At 41.5% G+C, this 22,348-nt stretch overlaps 1 protein-coding gene across 2 annotated transcripts in view; it reads right to left on the bottom strand.

Annotated features, from left to right (window-relative positions):
- Positions 1-22,348, bottom strand: part of FNDC3B (fibronectin type III domain containing 3B) — a 443,125-nt gene that overhangs the window by 269,385 nt on the left and 151,392 nt on the right. For both annotated transcript variants that reach the window (XM_040349376.1, XM_040349377.1), the window contains one exon: positions 16,340-16,415. In XM_040349376.1, coding sequence (XP_040205310.1) covers positions 16,340-16,415 — 76 coding nt within the window. The remainder of the gene's footprint in view (positions 1-16,339; positions 16,416-22,348) is intronic.

Genomic DNA, 22,348 nt, shown 5'->3' with positions numbered 1-22,348 from the left:
TTTTATGGCCAGTTCAAGTCAGAACGTGGTGTGCAAATAGTGCATACGTATTTGTTTCCCGCACCACAGGTGATCGCACCTGCAAATGAGTGCCAATGCATCCTCAATAGCACCCCAAACACATGGTACAGGCATTACTCTGTGTGCGTTCTGGTGCCTTTTACAGTTTATTCAAATGAATGTGTTGTCAAAGCGCACCACGCGGGAATCACACAGGAATACGCAGGTTTGAACCTCTGCGCTCCTAGTGTGAACCGGCTCTAAGTGGATTTGGAAAACACAAAAATTGCATTCTACAAAAGCAACACTGTACATCAGGAAAAAATGTTTATGTCTTAGGCCTCATACACACGGATGTTTTAACAGCGGCTTTTTTTCGCTTTTTTTGCTGTTTGTCCTGGAGTCCAGCGCCGTCGACAGCAGAGGATGAGCGATCGCTCGTCACTCTGCTGCCCCCACCGCCATCCTCGGTGAGGGAATCAGGAAGTGAAGCATTGCGGTTTCACTGCCCGGTTCCCTACGGCGCATGCGCGAGTCTTGTGTGCCGTGCTCAATGGTCCCCGCTGTGTTCTGGGAGCCATGTGTTTCCCAGAACACAACATGGGGACGGGATCTGACGTCCTGCCGCAGACTGTGTGGCCGGAAGTGGGTGCAAATACCTGACTTTAGACAGGTATCTGCACCCCCTCCCCCCTGAAAGGTGTCAAATGTGGCACCGGAGGGGGGGGAGGGTTCCAATGAGCGGAAGTTCCACTTTAGGGTGGAGCTCCGCTTTAAGAAGCCACTCCATGTTATTCAATAGGTTCATACACACCATGGCGTTTTTGAGCTGTAACATGCATGGTCGTTTTTAAGCTCCAAAAAAAAAACAAGGCCCAGCGCGTTCTGATGCTCCAGAGCTGTTTTGACTCTGATGCTGAAAAAAGCTCAAAAACTTGAATTAAAGGGGTTGTAAAGGTACAATTTTTCCCCCCTAAATAGCTTCCTTTACCTTAGTGCAGTCTTCCTTCACTTACCTCATCCTTTCGATTTTGCTTTTAAATGTCCTTATTTCTTGTGAGAAATCCTCACTTCCTGTTCTTCTGTCTGTAACTTCACACAGTAATGCAAGGCTTTCTCCCTGGTGTGGAGTGTCGTGCTCGCCCCCTCCCTTGGACAACAGGAGAGTCAGGACGCCCACTAACACACAGCTCCTTTCTCTATCTGCCACGTAAAGAGCGTCCTGACTCTCCTGAAGTCCAAGGAAGGGGGAGCACAACACTCCACACCAAGGAGAAAGCCTCGCATTACTGTGTGGAGTTACAGACAGAAGAACAGGAAGTGAGGATTTCTCAGAAGAAATAAGGACATTTAGAAGCAAAATGGAAGGATGAGGTAAGTGAAGGAGGACTGCACTAAGGTAAAGGAAGCTATTTAGGGAAAAAAAATTGTACCTTTACAACCCCTTTAACGTTTTTTAGCGTCAATGTTTTTAAGCTGTAAAATGTTTATTATGTGATATTGCACGTTGTTTTATACTTGTCCTTGGCATTGTGGGAGTAGAAAATAGCAGAGGGATATTTTTTTTGAAAAAACACACCTTAGCGATAGCGCTTACAAACAACGTTTAACGGGCATTGACGCCAAGTCAAAACGCAAAAAAAATTGTGTTGTTAGGCTTCATTTCCACTGGCGTTTCTACAGCCACTTGTGTTAGCCTTTTTTGCAGCTTAAAAACGCCTGTCCATGTTTATTTTGTTTTCGCGCGTTTTTGAGCGTTTTTTAACGTCTGGCGTTTTTACAGCTCTACTCTGGAGCTTCAGAACGCCCTGGTCCTGCGTTTTTTTTACAGCTCAAAAACGGCCTATGCTATTTGAAGCTCAAAAACGCCTATGTGGGCATGATGCTATAGAATAACATGGACAGGCGTTTTTAAGCTGTAAAAAACGCTCAGAAAAGTGGCTGTAAAAACGTCAGTGGAAATGAAGCCTTACTAGCTTTACAGCCCATTTTTTTTAATGTCCGTGTGTATGAGGCCTTAGAAAGTAAAAAGCTACACTGCATATATAGCAAACAATATGTAATCATTTTAAATTATTATCCTAATTTATCCAAAATATTTGTTAAAGGTTTTGTAGCTCAGGTAGGCTAACACATTTACATTTTCACGTTGTAAAGCATTGCTGCTGGCGCTATATAAATCCTGTATAACAATAATAATTTTCAACTATAAAAACAGATCTACAAAGGTATGTATTACAAAAACCTCATGTGAATACGATCATCGCAGGATTAAATACACAACAAAAAGTACAGTTTTTAGCACATTTTTATAAACTAGGTTAGCCAAGCTAAAAAATGAATGGGTCTGTTAGAAAGGTCTTTTAAGGTTCAGGCTTAAAGGATAAAAGGAATGCCTTTAGGAGAAGCTCCATCTCTATTTCACACTCTCATTCAGGCTCCTGCATTCCTAGCAAGGTCAAATAGCTTTGAATAAGGAAACAACAATTCTGGTGATAAAAGCCATTTTGCTATGGGGAGACCTACTGAGTGACCAAGGTTGCAAACTTCCAACAGTCTGTGAAATACAAACATTTATATCAACTCTGAATTATTCAACCCTCTCCTTCTTTCATCAGTATATGAAACATTGTTTAAGATTAAATTTGAGCTACAACATTTAAAATCAAATGATTAAAACAAAAATGAAAGGGTATAATTCCACCCTTTATTTTTTACAAGTAGAGATCCCACCTAGACTCTAGCTAGGCTATCTTTAGGCCTCATTCCCACTGGCATACCCATACCCCCGAATTTTTTAGATGGGAATGAGGGACACCTATCAGCAAAAGTATGCAGGCATAGGACACACACCCTTGCCACGCCCCCTTAAAGGAGAATTGTACAAAAAAACATTGATTAAACCCACAAGTGCTTTTTTTACCACTACTATTCCATTATATTGGCTTTTGGAATTTAAAAATGCAGCCATTTAGAAATTGGATGAAAGGTTTAGCACTGGGAAACACTTTTTGATAGATAAAAGGTGAATTTTTTATACAAGTATATGGATCAGACAAAAATGAGGGACAAATGAGGAGGAATGAGGGACAGAGGGACATTACTCCAAATCAGGGACAGTCCCTCGAAATCAGGGACAGTTGGGAGCTATGCATACCTATTCGTACACCTGTATGAAGGGCCATCTTTGCCCTCATGGGGTGCTCAGGTGTTCCGTGTATCCACATGCAGGCAGGCCCGCTCATGTTTTTTGGGATGCAACAACTTCATGGGCACAACCATTGGTCCTAATTTCACAGCTGTGGGGAAGGGTGTCCCCAAAGACACACTGTCTGCATTCAAGGATATACAACTGTGCGGCCGTCAAAATGGGACCAGCTATTGTGTCCCTGCATCCCCAAAAGACATGAATGGGACTGTCTACATGTGGATGCACAAACACCTTGTGCAACCTGCCCAAATACAGCCCTTTGCACAGGTGTATGAATAGGTATGCCAGTGTGATCGAGGCCTTAGGTCTTGTTCAGGTTGGCAAACTGCACTAAATGCACAGTTGGTGGTGTGCGTTGGGGAACATAGTGCCAATGAGCCGGCTTTTTTTATCCCTAGAACTTTATTGAAATGTCAAAGCTGACTATTAAAAGCAGAGTTCCACCCAAAAATGGAACTTCCGCTGTCTGGATTCCTCCCCCCTCCGGATACCCCCACCCCCCTCCGTTGTCACATTTGGCACCTTTTTGCCATGTCCCCCATCCTCTGCCCCCCCGCTGTCCTCTGGGAGACACACAGATCCCAGAAGACAGCAAGGACCATTTAGAACGCACAGCATGATTTTGCATTCTCCAACTTTAGTAAATCAACCCCACTGTGTTTGTGTAAACTCATGTATTGGGGTAAACCCAGAATGTGGCAGCTATTCGTTGCAGGATTTATGACAATGCGCAAACTTACGCAAAGTATACCTCAATACAGCCAACATACAACCATTCATTACTCACCTACAATTTACGTCAGAAGCCTCAAACCACCCATGTGCATGAGGCCGAAGTGAGTGCCTGAAAGTGGAAATGTCTCTAAGGCCCATTTCACACTGGTGGAGTCCACCGGCAGATCCGCGTACTCAGCAGGGGATCTCTCCACTGATCCCTGCTGAGCAGGCGGGTGAAAGGTCCATGCCCACTCCGATCATGCAGAGCGGACACAGCCTGCTCTCTTCTATGGGCTGTTGGATGGAAATGGACTCCATTCAACTGTCATCCGATCTGATCCACCAGATGAATGGGGAATGTCTGTTTTCAGCATACAGGAACGGGGTAAGATGTCAGCGGTGTCAAAGGACACATGTTCGTTTACATCCGCCGCTCCATAGAGAGCAATGGATTCCAATTCCATAGAGAGCAATGGATTCCCAATTCCAATTGGGTCTGTCTGAAAAACTGACAGGTGGACCCGATTGGTATTTCCTTGTAAAAAGGGGCTTAATGAAGCCCCAAATAGCAGTATAAAGCTGACATGGATTCTAATTATTCCCTAACTCGATCCAAAGAAAATCATAAGGTTTTGACTGGACATACACTTTAAATCTATTCTCATTTCTCTTCAGCCTGCAACCCTCAATGAGACTCTCTCAAACACTACCAATTGATCCACCAGGTCATTAGGCATCATCTTATCCAGCTATAGTTTAAAAGTACACTACTTGACATCCCATCTAGTTGGCCAAGCAGCATTTTGTTTTTTCTAGATACCCAACACTCTATATACTGCAATGTTTTCTACTAACCCTCCCATTCATACATCACTAGTTTCATTTTCTTATTTCACCTCCCTTTCTTAGTATACATGTATCATATGTATCATTAGTATATATGTATCATTTTCTCATCTGCTCCCAGTGTCTTTGCTATAGACATTCCCTTACCTCTCACTGTAATGTTATCCACATTTTTCAACTCAATACCCATCATTGTCCTACTGCTTTTAATTCCTTCTCTGTTTACTATCTACTCCTGCACTGCACTCCCTTTGCTTAATATAATCTGTTCCATCGCCATTTCTTCTTCTTATATCGTCTTTCCTTGTGCATTACCAGGCACAGTTTGCTTTGACAGTTGAACGTTTCTCTTTTCACACATTTCTCACTCGTGCTGCTTTCCATTTGATGTGTCTTTTATTTATTTTGTACTTGCTGTCATGTCTATGGCCTGCATTTTCATCTCTTATCCCCAAATTCATTTCTGTACTTGTCACAGAAGACAGCCAATGACTAAAGCAAACTAAAATTTGCTTTCCTGTGACTACAAACCTAAATATTACCAAGCTGATTCACTGACAGATCCTTTCAGGATCACTATGAAACAAATATGGATTTATGAGCGGCACCCAGAATTCTCCTACTAGGCTGAATCTTATTGAGTGCACATAATTGCAAAGTGACTGAATGGAACACAGAGTTCCATGGTGACTCATAGATAGAAGGTCATTAGTGATGTCACCGCAGTCTGCTAGGCTTACAGCAGGAGGGCAGCTATGAAGGAGACATTAGCAGACAGTGGAAAGCCACAAGGATGTAAATACTGCTTGCAGAATTGTGGCCCGTGTAGACTAGGAAGGGAGCTCTGACCTGTATGTCATAGGTCAAACAAACAAAAGCAACATCAAACACATGAATGCAACCGAGGTCTCATACTCAACTAAATAAATAAAGCCTATTCACACCCAAGAAAACTAGAACAAAATAATGTGTAAAAATGACTGCTGGGCAATTTGTTTATGTAGCACAGAATTCAGTAGGGCTGGAATTGTGCTGCTGGAGTTTTCTTATAAATAAGTGAAATTAAACCCTCCCTTTTTAAGCACTTTCCGCAGCTGGTTATATCACTATATCGCTTCTTTATCTTTTAATCCTTGTCTGTGTTTCAGTTTAAGCTGGTGTCATGACCACTACCCCAGGTTTCCTGTTTCAGGGTGTATCCTTTTGCTCCCAGTATCCTATGGAGCCACACAGACTTGGATCCACTGTAAATTCAAAAAGAGATAGTTGTAAGGTGTAATTTTTTCCAAATGCATGGACCTGCCTCTTAAACTTATTATTGTTGATGTAATCCCACTAGGATGAAAAAAGAACGCATTAAAAGGTATCTCTGGACATACTTTAGTTTTAGACAGAGTAGGGAAGTGTTAGATCCTCTGTCAATTTTTTATTGACTGGGGTGATTCATAATCCAAATGTGTCCCCTGTAACAGGAAGTAAAAGAAAAGTTCCACAAAGAGTCACAGAAAACATGAAAAAAAAAAAGAAAATGTTTCCTTAAATATGGAGGAGCCATCGATTGGTGATTTCTTATTCTACAAATTCTAGTTGCCGGTTTGCTGCGCCAGTCATCTAGCTTCAACTCTGTCTCATTAACCCAGCACAAATATTTATTTAGCTTAGATCCTCAACAGTAAGATGTTTTCACCTGAATTCCCAGCTCCAACACTAATTACAACCTTTACACGGAGTATGATTCTTTATGATGAACTGTCCAAATAACTCAATACAGAACACAGAGGAAGTAGGAAAACCTCATGGCACTAGGAACAGAACCAGGGTGACCCTTTCAAAAAAATCACTGGTAAATACAAGTTTGATTCTTGGTCCTAGCATACAGGTTTAATTCTTAGTCCTAGCATGTGAGTTTGATTCGTGGTCCTAGCATATGAGTTTGATTCCTAATCCTAGTATAAGAGTTTGATTCCTAATCCTAGTATAATAAGATTTTGAATCTTGGACCTAGCATATGAGTTTGATTCTTGGTTCTAGTATAAGAGCTTGATTCTTGGTCCTAATATAATAGAAGTTTGATTCTTGGTCCTAGCAAACAAGTTTGATTCTTGATCCTAGCATATGAGTTTGATTCTTGGTCCTAGCATATGAGTTTGATTCTTGGTCCTAGCATATGGGTTTGATTCTTGGTCTTAGCATATGAGTTTGATTTGTGGTCTTAGTATAATAAGAGTTTGACTCTTGGTCCTAGCATATGAGTTTGATTCTTGTTCCTAGCATATGAGTTTTCTTCTTGGTCCTAGTATAAGGGTTTGATCCTGGGTCCTAGTATAATAAGAGTTTGATTCTTGGTCCTAGTATAAGAGTTTGATTCTTGGTCCCAGCATATGAGTTTGATTCTTGGTCCTAGCATATGAGTTTGACTCTTGGTCCCAGCATACCAGTTTGATTCTTGGTCCTAGCATATGAGTTTGATTCTTGGTCCTAGCATATGAGTTTGACTCTTGGTCCCACCAGCATACCAGTTTGATTCTTGGTCCTAGCATATGAGTTTGCTTCTTGTTCCTAGCATATGAGTTTTCTTCTTGGTCCTAGTATAAGGGTTTGATCCTGGGTCCTAGTATAATAAGAGTTTGATTCTTGGTCCTAGTATAAGAGTTTGATTCTTGGTCCTAGCATATGAGTTTGATTCTTGGTCCTAGCATATGAGTTTGACTCTTGGTCCCAGCATACCAGTTTGATTCTTGGTCCTAGCATATGAGTTTGATTCTTGTTCCTAGCATATGAGTTTGATTCTTGTTCCTAGCTTCTTGGTCCTGGTATGACTGGTTTGATCCTGGGTCCTAGTATAATAAGAGTTTGATTCTTGGTCCTAGTATAAGAGTTTGATTCTTGGTCTTAGCATATGAGTTTGATTCTTGGTCCTAGGATATGAGTTTGACTCTTGGTCCCAGCATACCAGTTTGATTCTTGGTCCTAGCATATGAGTTTGATTCTTGTTCCTAGCATATGAGTTTGATTCTTGTTCCTAGCTTCTTGGTCCTGGTATGACTGGTTTGATCCTGGGTCCTAGTATAATAAGAGTTTGATTCTTGATCTAGTATAAGAGTCTGATTCTTGATCCTAGCATATGAGTTTGACTCTTGGTCCCAGCATACCAGTTTGATTCTTGATCCTAGCATGCATCTTTGATTCTGGGCCTGGAAGCATAAAATATTTATAATCTATGCAACAACTTAGACAGTTTTGCATACCTAAACTCTGTTCATTTGTCCCATCTTTTCTAACTAAGAAATGCAATTTCTTTGTTATAAACTTATGATCATTAGCGTGAGCCTGATTCCATTTTTTTTTCTCATAGCTGTGCTGGTGATTCATCGTTTAACCGTCTCCTCTGCAGTACACTGAAGCAGCTCTGTTCTGCTCCTGTTGTGGGAAGCCACGTCAGCAGGAAACCCTGCTGCTTGCCAGGTCACATTCATAACTGTCTGGAGCAGTCGACAAGCAGCACAGTCCAGTACTTTTGGTTTTCACAAGTATACAGAGCTCAAAGCCTGGAAAATAGGGAAGACTATGAGTCTGAACTCCCACATGTTTGAAACCTCAAACATTTAAGTTTCACTAAATCTAAAATGTACGTTGGCTACTATAAAAGCCTTGCTAATAACAGTAACCAAACATATTGTTAAAGTTTGAAGGGGCTGTAACAAACGTAATAAATAATTTCAACTGGAATCTTTTGTGACAATTAATATGATTAAAGTAGAACTATGGCCTCCCATAAAATAGTGTATGCTAGAGCACTTAAACCTGAACTCCAACCTACTTTCAGTCTTGCGCAGTTGTACAAGCTCCTCTCTTGATCTGAAATTGCTTCTCTCATTTCACTGTACACTGTAGGCTACAACAGATAAGTCAGATAAAGCCCACCTCATTTCCTGGCTGGAGGACATCCAGCGGCATCTAGCATTTTCAACCCCAGCCTAACTGTTCCTGGCCCATCACTTTCACTCACTGCTGTTTTTAGGGATCTATGCAGCCCCCCAGCCATGATCTGCCTGCAATTCTTATAGAAGCAGGCTGGAAAATATGTATGAACTGAAAACAGAAAAGGTTTATTTAAAATGCTAATAGCATGATGATGATGAGGGAAGGGACAGCAAAATGTAAGCAAATTCACCTGCCTTAATAAATCCCAATTAGTCATCCTGCACAGTCTTACAATTAGCAGTTGATCCTGCTAGTGAAGTCCAACAAATGGAGCTTCCTGTAATGGCGTGGCAACAATGCTGCACTGCTCTTGACTTCAGAGTTGCCACTCTCATATAGGCTGTGCCTGATTCACAAGCTTGCAGCTTGTCAATCAGTGCCTTTTCATCAAGCCCCGCCTATTGCTTTCTGGATTGACAGCACCGCCTCTGTTGCTGAAACCTTCCTACTGTGATCTGCAGTGAAAATGAAGAATGTGAGTCACAAATGACGAAGATGTGTCTCAGTCAGGGTCAGGCTTAGTCCTCCCCTATCCCTGAGCAGAAGCAGATCAGTGTATCTGCAACAGTGTAAAGGCCGATTCATTTGGGCGCAGAGAGCCATACACTATAAAAAAAGAAGTGACCTGTATAAATCACTGAAAGGCTGCAGCTGTATGCTGGTAACCTCACATTAAAGCTTTAATTTTCATACAGGGACAGATGGGTTTCCCCAGACTCAAACTGTGTGCATCCAATAGTGCACCTCCACAACTGTAAAATGTAAAATGCAAATGCTCGGATGTGCAGTTATCTGCATACAGCCGAAGCAGGACATTGATTTGTACAGATGGTACACCTGTGTCAGGAAGGGCATGCCAGTAACCAAGATGACGGCTGCAAAAGAATCCCTGTGCTCCACATCCCAATGAAGAAAGCTGCACAGGCTCGGGCACGTTTGCCAATGCACACGCACGCCAATGGAGTTCGGGATGCAAAAAGATGTGCGCATGCACACGCTAGAGCACACGCGTGCACCTTGTGACAGTTATTGGTGCCAAATGGACTATTTAAACAGGGCCAGTACCCAAGATCAATGCTGTCTGATCTACAGTGTTCCCTGTGATTCCTGCAACCTGTTGCAGTTGCTAATTTGGCTTGTTCCTGACTAATCCTGCTATCCATCTGCATCTGACCCCAGCTTGTCTCTGACGCTGCTTCTGCCTATTCCTCTGGTAACCTCGCTGCCCGTCTCCTAACGACCCAGCCTGTACCTTGACTTTGCTCCAGCCTCTGCATCTGTTTCTGATCTGCCCGCTTGTGTATGCCTGTGTTCCTAGCCTACAGAACCCCCACTTAGGTAACTGCTGTGTCCATGTTCCTGTCTGTGGTGCTCTATTACCAGCCTGCTCCAGTCTTCAGCCTACCTGCTGTTCCTGGTGTCCCTACTTGTTGGTGATCCATGGTGGCATCAGAAGTTCCAAGCCAGCGCCTCCACCGGCGATCCTGCCAGGCACTCATGCCACTCTTGTGCCTCCTGTAAGAGCGGCCTTCCTCTGCATATCAGGCTCTACTACCAGGTATGTGACAACCTGTCACTCTTGGGTGGGTGCAGAGATATGCTAGATTTTCATGGTGTATGGCTCTATGAGCCCATGTGAATGAGCCCTTAAGGAAGTCATATGCATAGACTTCGCAACAACCATGTCTATGACTGCCTTAAACCAACAAATTCCCTGCCGCACTTACCTATCTATCTTCACCAGACCCTTTAAAAGTGTGAATAAAGTGAGATCCAATTGCTATGGGTTACTGCACTTCACCTTTGCTCTTTAGCTGATCCTGTGGCTGGCAACAACAGACAGGGAAACATAATGAAATACTTGCTACCACAAGTCATTCACTTATTGGCTTGCAGACTGAGTGAGACACCACTATAACAATCTCGCTGCCTAATAACATTCTGCCCCATTTTCTTTAGCAAGAAAGTGACACTTTGCTCATCTGGTTAGTGACAGAAGGATGTGTGAAGACAGGTAAGTATTCTCACAGCACTGTTAAAGATCCTTTGGCTTGCACATTGTCACCAGCTACAGCATGGAAAGTGATGTCACCTTTTAGCTGGACCAGGCATCACTAAATAGCAGAGCACGGCCTGGATGCCGACTAAGTGACAGTCCCACCCAGACTGCCACAGTCACGCCACCTAGGAGCCTGAACTCTTTCTTTCTTTCCTGGTCGCTCTGTAGGTCCCACTACTTTTTTCTCCAGATGACCCACTGTCTCCCTGCATGGAAGTGTATGGGAAAGGTGGCAGGCTTGGGGGTCCTAGGGCAGAAGCTGCAAGTGATAAACAGAAAGCAATCAAACTCCTGCGCACGGGTGGATTGTCCAACAGTTATTCAATATTCCCCATGGAACACACCAACAGTGTCAAAAACAGTAACAGTGGCCTTGCTGCCCTTCATGGACGGGGAATGTCCTAGTAGAAAACGACAAAAGCAAAGAAAGAAAGGCGCACCAGCCTAGTGTGTTACCGTTGACAGATTTAATAAAATAAAATGGTAATAAAAAACTACTCACAAGAGAATTGACATAGTAGGCTTGTCAACAATGATGTGGTAGATACCCCTCGAACTGCACTCCAGGGGGGATAGAGGTGTGTCACTGCCGTCTGAAGCGTTTCGAGGCTACAAGGGCATCTTCATCAGAGCGCAGCAGTGCAGACCCTTCCACAGTCACTAGTGTCGTGTCTTAACACCAGCTATCCTGATGCAAAGAACTAGAATGCTTTCCTGTGAGACTGCCCGATGGTTGCCGACATAGATCAACCTGACCACTCTAATTTGCTGCCTGACTAACCCTTTGGTTGGACCTGACTACACTTTTGCCTGCCTTGACGCAACTACTCATCTGCAGCCCTAAACAATCTCCGCAGCTATATCCTTAGTGAGGCAATTCTGAGTCAGTTTGCAGTGAAATAAATCATGACCACTAGGGTCTGCCGATCCCTACCTTCAGCAGCTATGGTGAAAACTAACAGTTTCTTAGACCCTACACCTCGGATAAGCCATTATCACCTGCCAGGGGGAACTTTAACACCTGAAAACAACTTAGAGCCAGAACTTTAGTACGTCATATTTCTTTTTGGAAAGTTAGGCTGCGTGCACACGATAGGATCACCAGAGGAGAACGGTCTGAAGGACCGTTTTCATCAGTCCAAACCGATCGTGTGTAGGCCCCATAGGTTCTTTAACCTTCGGTCAAAAAAAAGAGAACTTGCTTTAAAATTTAACTGATGGACGCCTAACCGATAGGTCAAAACTGATCGTTAGTATGCAAAAGCATTGATTAAAAACACGCGCATGCTCAGAATCAAGTCGACGCATGCTTGGAAGCATTGAACTTTGTTTTTTTCAGCACGTCGTGTTTTACGTCACCGCGTTCTGACACGATCGTTTTTTTAACCGTAGGCGCGACAGGCCATCAGTCAGGTTCATCGGTTAACCGATGACAACGGTCCTTCGGACCATTCTCATCGGATGGACCGATCGTGTGTACGCGGCCTAAGTTCCGCTGCTTATAAGATCACAGCCCTGCAACAAGTCTATGCATTTTTTGGGCTGACTCAGACTATCTCAGTGTTTTGCTCAGTTACATAGTCTATTCCTGAAGGACTCTGCACACCCACCTAGCGCAAATCATTACTCTTGGAAAACAAAAATTACTAGGTATGTAAATGGCATAACACTGATTAACTCCAAAGCAGAGTTTCTTTGCACAGGAATCCTATGTATTCTACAGTATGTCTACGAATCGAACGTTAAATCGAACGATGATAGAAAACCATGATGGAAACAAAACATACACATGTACATATAGAACATATACTCCTCCTTCCTCAAATTCATCTCATACATTAGTAATATAACCCTATATAAACTTTTAGGACAATAGCTTTCAGTTTTTGAGCTTTACTCAATAGAATTTACCCAGGAGTAATGATATTTTGATAGCCAGTTACTGTACCCTTTACATGCACGCACACGTTCCAATAACACACATCCACGTGTAGCACAGGAAGTGATTAATTATCTTGTGACAGAACTGCGTGGGGTCCTCAGAAGTTTATATTGAGGAGGTTCGCCTCATTATTAAATCGTCACTTCTCACAATAGAAGTATAAGAGCAATAACAACAATAATAATAAACTCCAGACAAAATTGTCTTAGACTCTGACCGTCTATTTCATTTGTAAGAAAGGCCAATGATTCATACAAAGAATTGAAAACATATTGAACTTTCCTCATAAAAATACATAAAAAAAAGATTTTCCCTGATTCAAACACATCTGGAATGGATATTATTGCAGCACTTTGAACTTTTTGACTTCCTACAAAGCTTCAAATTGCCCATGCACACTTCGGACTGAGGGTATGTAAAACAAATGTGACATAATGTATATTTCCTGAAATGTTCCAATATGTGACCTATGGGGTGCAAGATAATGAGAAGGGGAAAATTGACCATGGAAGACATTTAGCAGGGGCATTCTACAATGCAAAGAAGATTTTTAATATATATATTATTTCTGTGTACATTAGCAAATATAAGAAGAATAAAAGAAAAAAGTGTAATTGAAGGCCTACAATACACCTCCCTGCGCCAACACGGAAAAAACTATTGCAAAATCTAATAACAGATTTCCGCAAGTTAAAGAGCAATCTGAATATTACGGTAATGGGAGCAGCCGTTTAAAAAAATACGCCCTCTGTCGAAGTCCTATGACGAAACGCGTCAGGGCGTGGCTTCTCACGACGCTCAGGAAGTGACGTTTGCGCTCCACCAGTGCCTCGTCTGGAACCGGAAGTTGACAGTCTCTGTGAGACTGAACCAGGACCAGTGCGATGCTTTACCTATTATCCAGGATTTGGTGATTATGCGCTTTTTAAATACTTTTATTGTACGTTCAATGGTTGAAGGGGTTTTTGCTTCTGTGGGCTACTATTTTTGATCCATTAAAAACGGAATTATGCTATGGCACTTTCTCTGTCTTTTTTTCTGGTTTAATTTGGAGCTCCTATACAGATGTGTTTGATTACCCTGCTTGAAGGCTGATTATCAGTTTGGAGTTACGCATACATCGCCCTGTATTATTTACTTTCTGGTGAGTGTGTACCCCAGAGGGGGCTCATTGTGTCCCACGTGGTGTCTCTAGAGGAGTTCGGGTGGAAGGTGCTTACTATCTGTCCTTTCTTAAAGTGGACCACACTTCTATTTGGAACTTTTTTGCCTGTACCTCACTGATTTCCTTCACGCAACATTGGAGTGTAGACGTGGTGCCTTGTGCATCTACACTAGAACTGTCACCATTAGCGCCGTTTGTGATCTTAATATTTGTGCATTTATGCTCTCTTAATCTTGAACATTAGCAAATATATGAACATATTAGTTCTTACAAGGAGTAACACATCTACCACTTTTCCCATCCCACCTCCTCCTGGTCCAAATTCCTTCTATTCCCTTTCTTGCAAAACTGTCACTCAGATATATAACTCTGTACAAATAAATGTACTATTTTAAGCTGAACCCCAGCCTTATTTTTTGCCTTGCAACATTGTACAGGCTCCTCTTCTGTACTAAAACTAGTTATTCTAACCCATTTTTATCACACCCCTACCCCCTTTCTTTCTTTTTTTCCACTTGGTGTGTGTGTATTTGGACACTTCTCTCCCTAATTACCTTAAAGTTGATGTAAACCGACTCTCATCCTTTCTAAACTACAGCCATAATTGTTATCTATAAGGATATACATGCCACCTGTCAAATGTCTCCCCTCTGTCTTCTATGAGCCCTGAAAAACTGCAGATTCTGTGGGTGGGTCTGTTGTCCGGAGCTTGGTGGGTGGAGTTGTGATGTCAGTAGACTCCCCGCCCACCTATACACTCCCTTGTCTACATGCATTTCCTCCTGTGTATTTCTTACACAGAACTTCTACTAAGATCACTAACATCCAGTCAAATCCCAGAAAAGTCACCACATGACTTCAGCATGCCCAATCATGTTGAGGTGTGGAACAGCCAATCCTGGGATTAATGGAAAAGAAAGGAGGAGGGGATCTGAAGAATACCTCTCTCAGGCTTGTGCGTGAGATATGTAAATCACCTGTCACTTACAGCAGAGGGGAAGAACTGACTCATATTTCTCTGTGTGTCAGTTTTAAAAAATATTAAAGGATTGCTCAGAGCTGGATTAACGCTTTGTGGCAAGACTGGGCACAGATGACATGAAATCCTATACTGTACAAGGTAAAAACCTTAAAGTGGAGGTTCACCCAAAAAATCAATTTTTAACATTACAATCAGCCAAGTTGTCCTAATGACAATCGGCTGTTTTTTATTTTATTTTTTCCCGTACATACATTATTTTCACCGCCACTTCCGGGTATGTCTTCTGCGGGACTGGGCGTTCCTATCTGATTGACAGGCTTCCGACCGTCGCATACTACGCGTCACGAGTTGCCGAAAGAAGCCGAACGTCGGTGCGCAGGCGCCGTATAGAGCCGCACCGACGTTCGGCTTCTTTCGGCAACTCGTGACGCGTAGTATGCGACGGTCGGAAGTCTGTCAATCAGATAGGAACGCCCAGTCCCGGAGAAGACATACCCGGAAGCGGCGGTAAAATAAGGTATGTACGGAAAAAAAAAAAAAAAACAGCCGATTGTCATTAGGACAACTCGGCTAAATGTAATGTTAAAAATAGATTTTTGGGTGAACCCCCTTTAATTAAAAAAAAAATGGGGTTTACATCCACTTTAAGAGCGTTTGGCCACAGTCCTACATACAAAGGGACCATGGAGAACAAACATAGCCACCTCCCCCAGTAGGAAGTCAGGTCAAAATAGAAAAGAAAAAAAAATGGAATTTGGAGGAGGCAGGCAGCAATAGAAGGTACTTTTCTAAATTAAGAATACATATTTTAAAAGATTTTCTTTTATAAACCAGAGTTTAGTGTCACTTTAAGCCCATCAACCTGTCAGAGGGTTGTAGAATGCTACTAAGCTTACTATATTATTTATTAAAAAAAGGGACTAAAAAGTGTTTTTTATTTTGTATTTTAAAATGGTACAACTGTTCCCACAGACAAGTGGCTGCCCCAGAAAATCAATGATAGCAAGCAGGAAAAAATTCCATTTATAAAAATTCTGCTTTAAGATTATGCAATTTGATGCAGCCTCAGAGCTGGGATGGAACTGTATGATTTCTGGCATTATAAACGGTCTGATTAAATATAGTCTGGTTAGATGACTAAGGGCACATATAACTGAATTTACTGGATGGCCTTGCATACCCTTGTCAGACACAGTGGGCTGGAACACATGCAACATCAGGACTACTGAATTTTGTACCTAAATAAACCCATTTATTTATTCATTGTAAGTGGAAGAAACATAAACCAACTGAATGTTTCACTTTGAAAGGCTGAGCTCCCAGGCCCCAGAAACCACAGTGAGGGATTTAGAGGTTTCAGTGTCACATATGAACGGGCTAGTGTGAGAAAAGCTTTGCAGCTCCAGCCTAACACAGACGTCAGTTTTCCTTACCTTGAATGCACTGCAGTGTTCCGTCTTCCGCTCGTATTGTGAAGGTTTCTCCTGGGTTAACCTGAACTAGAATGACCTGTCAAAATAAGATAAAAGCGGTTCAGAACAATATAACATCTGGTGTCTCTACTGGGGAACTCATGACTTCATACACTAACTTCCCCTATTTAGTCCAGTTGTCCGCACAAAACACTACAAAATGCAAAAGGAAGGGTAAGGAAATAGTAAAAGAGTAAAAGAAAACAGGCACAAACCCCAATTACATTCTCATTAGTGAACTGCTGCACGACCGAGTTCTCTTTTCTTGTTGGCGGAAAAATTAATATGTATTTTCTCAGAAAGTAAGATTTATGTGATGGGCGTTCCCAATAACAAATAATCGGTGTATCATTACTGTCATTCAAACCATTCCCAGGAATTATCGGCTGCAATGTTCTTACTGTCCTCAGTTCTTTGTAACATGCTACATGGAACTGCCAAAATGGGTATGAATTGGAAGCTAGTGATGAATGTTGGGAACAATTTGTTAGTGCCAAGTAAGATGCTCAAAAACAATACTACAGCTGTAATAAACAGTCAGTGGGAAGCTTACAAAGACTTAGGAAGACTTGTTTAAAAAGACAAAATCCAACCACACTCAGGCATTCTTTGTCTGCAGAGTGTTCCTTAAATTTCCGAGCTCCTATGTGACTGGTGGAGAGAGGGACATAGAGAGGAAGCCATCAGTGCAAGCTCATTATAGATGGGACAAATGTCCTTACGACAGGCTTCCCTCTTCAAAGTCCAGCCAACCCTATCTATAGGTATCCATATAAGATTGTCATTTAATTTCTCCTTTTTTGATGGCCAGATCCTCTTGGGTCTCCATGGGGCTGATCATTGTATGAAAATGTATGCCATATATCCTGATCTAAATTAGTGAGAAGGCAGAAGTGAAACCATGTGCAGGCCACCAAAAAAAAAGGTAGCTGGAGAATCAAGTCCAGGTTGTAAAAATGGATTACCCATCAGAGGTAGTAAAGGGAGGTGAGCAATGAGCAGGTAGTAACTTACTGCAGTATGAAATTCTCCCCAATGCACAGTCCAGGCCATTAGTTGCGTTTTTAACTTTGACTGATAGTAAGCAAATAATTAGCTGAGTATAGATTTGCAAATACTGTAATCCAGTTGTTTATCAGCCCAGTGAAATTTGAAAGAAGACTGAAGGGCAGTACAGAGGCAGTATCTATTTCTATTGAAATTCAGCCTGTGTGTGCAGCAGTTTTTATGCATTTTTATTATACCATATGGATTTTTTGTTGCATTTTGTGGATCTCTAACACTTTTTTATACATGTCTTTTTAGTACCCAGCATATGACTCTTTAGGTAATTTGCCTACATTAATTCCTTAGAAGGAATTTTATTTCCCCACTGAAAAAGCTATGATTTTATTGATAGTACTTAAGAGTTTTTCATGGCATTGTTGTAAATTAATAGGGATTTTTTGGTTAGGATTGTTGCTGATTTGTGTCTACAGTAATTGCAATTTGGCTGCTTTGTATATTACAATGTTTTGATTTTTGGCTTCCACATATATATTTTACATTTCAGTACATGCTGTAGATTTTAACAAAAATGTAAAAGCATCATTTTATTTTTGTTAAAATCTACAGTATGTACAGAAATTTTAAATATATATGTTGAATCCAAAAATCAAAACATTGTACTATACAAAGCAGGGGACACATAGAGCAAAAGTAAACCTTTCTCACAGTATCCAAAACTGTGAGAATGTTTTTTCTGCTCTATCTGTCCCCTTTCTATTTGCCCAAAGTCTCGAAAGAAAAGGTTGGAAATTCAAAATCTTTGGGTTGTCACCAGAACAAGAGGTTGGGGTATATTATCCAATAAGTTTGTTCTGCCGACTGTCTAAGATGGGAATTCACCTAATATTGGGGACATTTCTTCTTATTTCTCGATGCATCTTGAGGACAGGAAGTAAAGGGAAATTTCCAAGCAGGCCACAGACAGCAAAAAATAACTTGATAAATCTTTATGCCTTCCCTACTCCATCTAAAACATAGTTTTGTCTACACAAAGACTTTCATAATGCGAAAACCTCTAGGGTTGGGATTATGTAGGCAACGAAAAAAATATATTCAAAAATTATAAAAAATATATTTTAATACATATAGGTAGAAAAAGTACAAAAATTACATTGCAATACAAAACAATATAGTGAAAAAAACATTGATTGCAGACATATAAGTAGTTACTTATATGTCTGCAATCAATGTTTTTTTTCACTATATTGTTTTGTATTGCGATGTAATTTTTGTACTTTTTCTACCTATATGTATTAAAATATATTTTTTATAATTTTTGAATATATTTTTTTCGTTGCCTACATAATCCCAAACCTAGAGGTTTTCGCATTATAAATTTACAAGGGATGATGTCAACCACATGGTCATTTGTATAGGCTGGTTTATTTGCACAAAGACTTTCATTTAAGCTAAATAGGTGATCCAGTAAAATTTTTAATTTAGGCCTCGCTATCAAATTTTTTATATTTTATATTTTTATGGTTTTGCAATGGTGCAAAATTTGAAGTCTACATGTAGTGAGATGTTTACCATCTTGGCGTAGTTCTATCTTTCATTCACTAGGAATTTTACTGTATTGTTATAGAAAAAAGTATAAGGCCTCATACACACGATAGAATCCATCCGCTAAAAAATCCCAGCAAATGGGTTTCAGCGGATAGATCCTATGGTGTGTACACTCCAGCGGATCTGTTTCCGCGGATATTTATCCCCTGGGATGGATTCCAGCAGATCGAATATTTGCTGACATGCCAAACAAATGTATCTGCTGGAATCCATCCCAACGGATGGATCCGCTGGTCTGTATAGACTCACTGGATCCATCCGTCCGAAGGGATCCCCCGCATGCATCGTAATGATTCGACGCATGCATGGAATTCCTTATATGACAGCGTCGCGCACGTCACCGCGTCATAATCGCGGCGACGGCGCGACACGTCATCGCCAGAAGATTTCGGCGCGGATTTCAATGCGATGGTGTGTACACTCCATCGCATAGAAATCCGCGGAAATCCTCGAGAGGATTTATCCGTGGAAACGGTCCGCTGGACCGTATCCGCGGATAAATCCTCCCGTGTGTATGGGGCCTTATAGGGCATACAAAACTACGGATATTCTCTTTTAATTGTATAGGGTCCTCAGATTCAGAAAATATATGGTTTAAAGGATAGTTGTGAGTTTTTACAGAGTTCATATAGATAACTGGTGGCAGATCCAAGAAATGCTTGCAGGGAAAGACAAAGTTATGATCATGCTTGTTTTAGTTCACCGCAAAGTATTCCCAATCACCATAGCAATGGATCCTAGTCACATCATACATGTCTCCATTATACTGAACTGTTCTCCTTAATACATTAGCCAGCTGGAAAAAAACTCAGACATTGCCAGAAAGTCAGGAAACATCTATTTCCAATCCACGTTAACGCTGTAAAAGTGAAGCATATCAAATATACTTGAACACCAAACCAAGAAACATATAGCCAGGCATATATATAAAAAAGACATATTACTGTACATATTCAATACATCATATGATGTACTTTTAAGTGCATCAAGTGTAAGCATTTGATGATGGCTTTATTGCCAGTCTGCTAAGCAAAGCATCAGTTATATTGGGAGAGGAAATGGCAATGGGGCCTCTGAACATGCTGACAGGAAGGGAAAGCAAGACTGACCTCATGGGTGTACTGCTGCTATTTTGTTGCCCTTCATGCTAGAGTTTTACCTGTATTCTTTTGATATGTCCAAATAAAGACCACTGTAACAGGCAGAGTAAACCAATCTTTCACAATGATCAGTATTCTTTCTAAAATAGCCAAAGGTATGACTCCTATAAACAGGGTCACTTGAATAGGCAGGCTGCCATCTTAGCCTCTGATTGATCTTACACTGCCATAATGCCACACATGTGATCAGATATGACACCAGCCATTTGATGGTAAGCAGTTTAGTTGAGAACACAAGCAAATGTGACAGTTAGTGTGCATGCTGGGAATGGAATGTAACTGCTTTTTTAAACCGTTAAATCGATGGGTTTAGTTCTGCTTTGAATAACTTAAATTGACTCACCAAATTAAAAAAATCTAAGTCAGCAGCTACAAATACTGTGGCTGTGACTTTTAAAATTAGGACGCTTACCTGTCCAGGGATCCCGCAATTTCATCACCCCAGCAGATTTTCCGATCGGCTCTCAGGTGGTGCCGCTGCCATTTGTGGTAAGGCAAACCAGCAGTAAAGTCTTTCGACTTCACAGCTGGTTCCTTACTGCATATTCACAAAGCGTGCTGCGCTTTCTAACTGGCCCAGTGGCGGAGGAAGGAGGCCGAACTTCCGGGGGACCTCGTCGCATCTCATTGCAGCCAGGTCTCCCAGGAGTGGGGACAGTAACCTGTCAAAAACAGGTACTCGTTCTCTACTCCCCCCCCCAAAAGGTGCCAAATGTGCCACCGTAATGGGGGAGGAAGCAAACAAGCAGAACTTTCACTTTTGAGTGGAACTCTGCTTTAAGTGTTTCTCAAAGCAGTTACATTTAAAGTTATGGCATGCTGTGAATAATAACTGTGATACTAGTGTGCTCATATTGGTTCTCAACAAGCTGTGAAGTCAACAAATGGCTGGCGTCATAGCTGAACACATGTGCAGCACCATGGCAATTGCAGACCAAACAGAGGTTAAAGGGGTTGTAAAGGTTTGTTTTTTATTTTCTAAATAGGTTCCTTTAAGCTAGTGTATTGTTAGTTCACTAACCTTTTCCTTCGATTTACCTTCTAAATGTTTTTTTTCTTTGTTTTCTATCACATGTACTTAAGTATTCAGACCTTTACTCAGTACTTTGTTGAAGCACCATTGTCAGCAATTACAGCCTCAAGTCTTTTTAGGTATGACATGACAAGCTTTATACTGGATTGGTGATTTTCTGCCATTCTTCTATGCAAAATCTCTCAAGATCAGTCAAGTTAATTGGAAGCCATCAGTGGACAGTCATTTTCAGGTCTCTCCAGAGATGTTCAATAGGGTTTAAGTCAGGGTTCCCGGCTGGGCCACTCTAGGATATTCACAGACATGTCTCCAAGCCACTCTTGTGTTTTCTTGGCTGTATGCTTAGGATCGTTGTCATGTTGGAAGCTGAACCTTCTGCCCAGTCTGAGGTCCTAAGGACTGTGGAACAGGTTTTCATTGAGGTTATCTCTGCACTTTGCTCAATTCAGCTTTCCCCATTGCTGACCAGTCTCCCAGCCTCTGCTTCTGAAAAACACCCCCACAGCATGCTGCTGCCACTACCATGCTTCACTGATGGGATGGTAGGGGGCAGGTGATGTCTGGTTTCTTGCAGACATAACATTTAGAATTGAGTTCAAATAGTTCAATCTTGGTTTCATCAGACCAGAGAATCGTGTTCCTCACAGCCTGAGAGTCCTTCGGGTACTTTTTTGCAAACTCCAAGCAGGCTTTCATGTGTTTACTAAGCTCCTTCTCCCCCAATTGCTCAGTTTGGCTGGGCGACCAGCTCTTGGAAGAGTCCTGGGTGTGCCAAACTTCTTGCATTTGAGGATTATGGAGGCCACTGTTCTCTTGAGAAATTTTAGCGCAGCAGAAATTTTTTGTAACCTTCTCCAGATCTGTGCCTTGCAATAATCTTTTCTCTGAGCTCTGCAGACAATTCCTTAGATTACATGCCTTTTGCTCTGATACAATATGCATTGTCAGCTATGAAGACTTTTATAAAGAGGCATGTGCCTTTCCAAATAATGTCTAACCAATTTATGTAATTTACCACAAGTGGACTCCAAACCAGGTGTAGAGACATCTCAGCAACGAAGAGAAATGGGAAGCACCCAAGCTAAATTTCAAGTGTTGTCGCAAAAGGGTCTGAATACTTATGCCAATGTGATATTTCAGTTTAAAATTTTTCATACTTTTGCA

Source organism: Rana temporaria, chromosome 4 (genome assembly GCF_905171775.1).
Source record: "Rana temporaria chromosome 4, aRanTem1.1, whole genome shotgun sequence".
Lineage (NCBI taxonomy): Eukaryota > Metazoa > Chordata > Amphibia > Anura > Ranidae > Rana > Rana temporaria.
The sequence above is the reverse complement of the archived record's forward strand: the minus strand, read 5'-3'. Positions and strand labels throughout refer to the sequence as shown.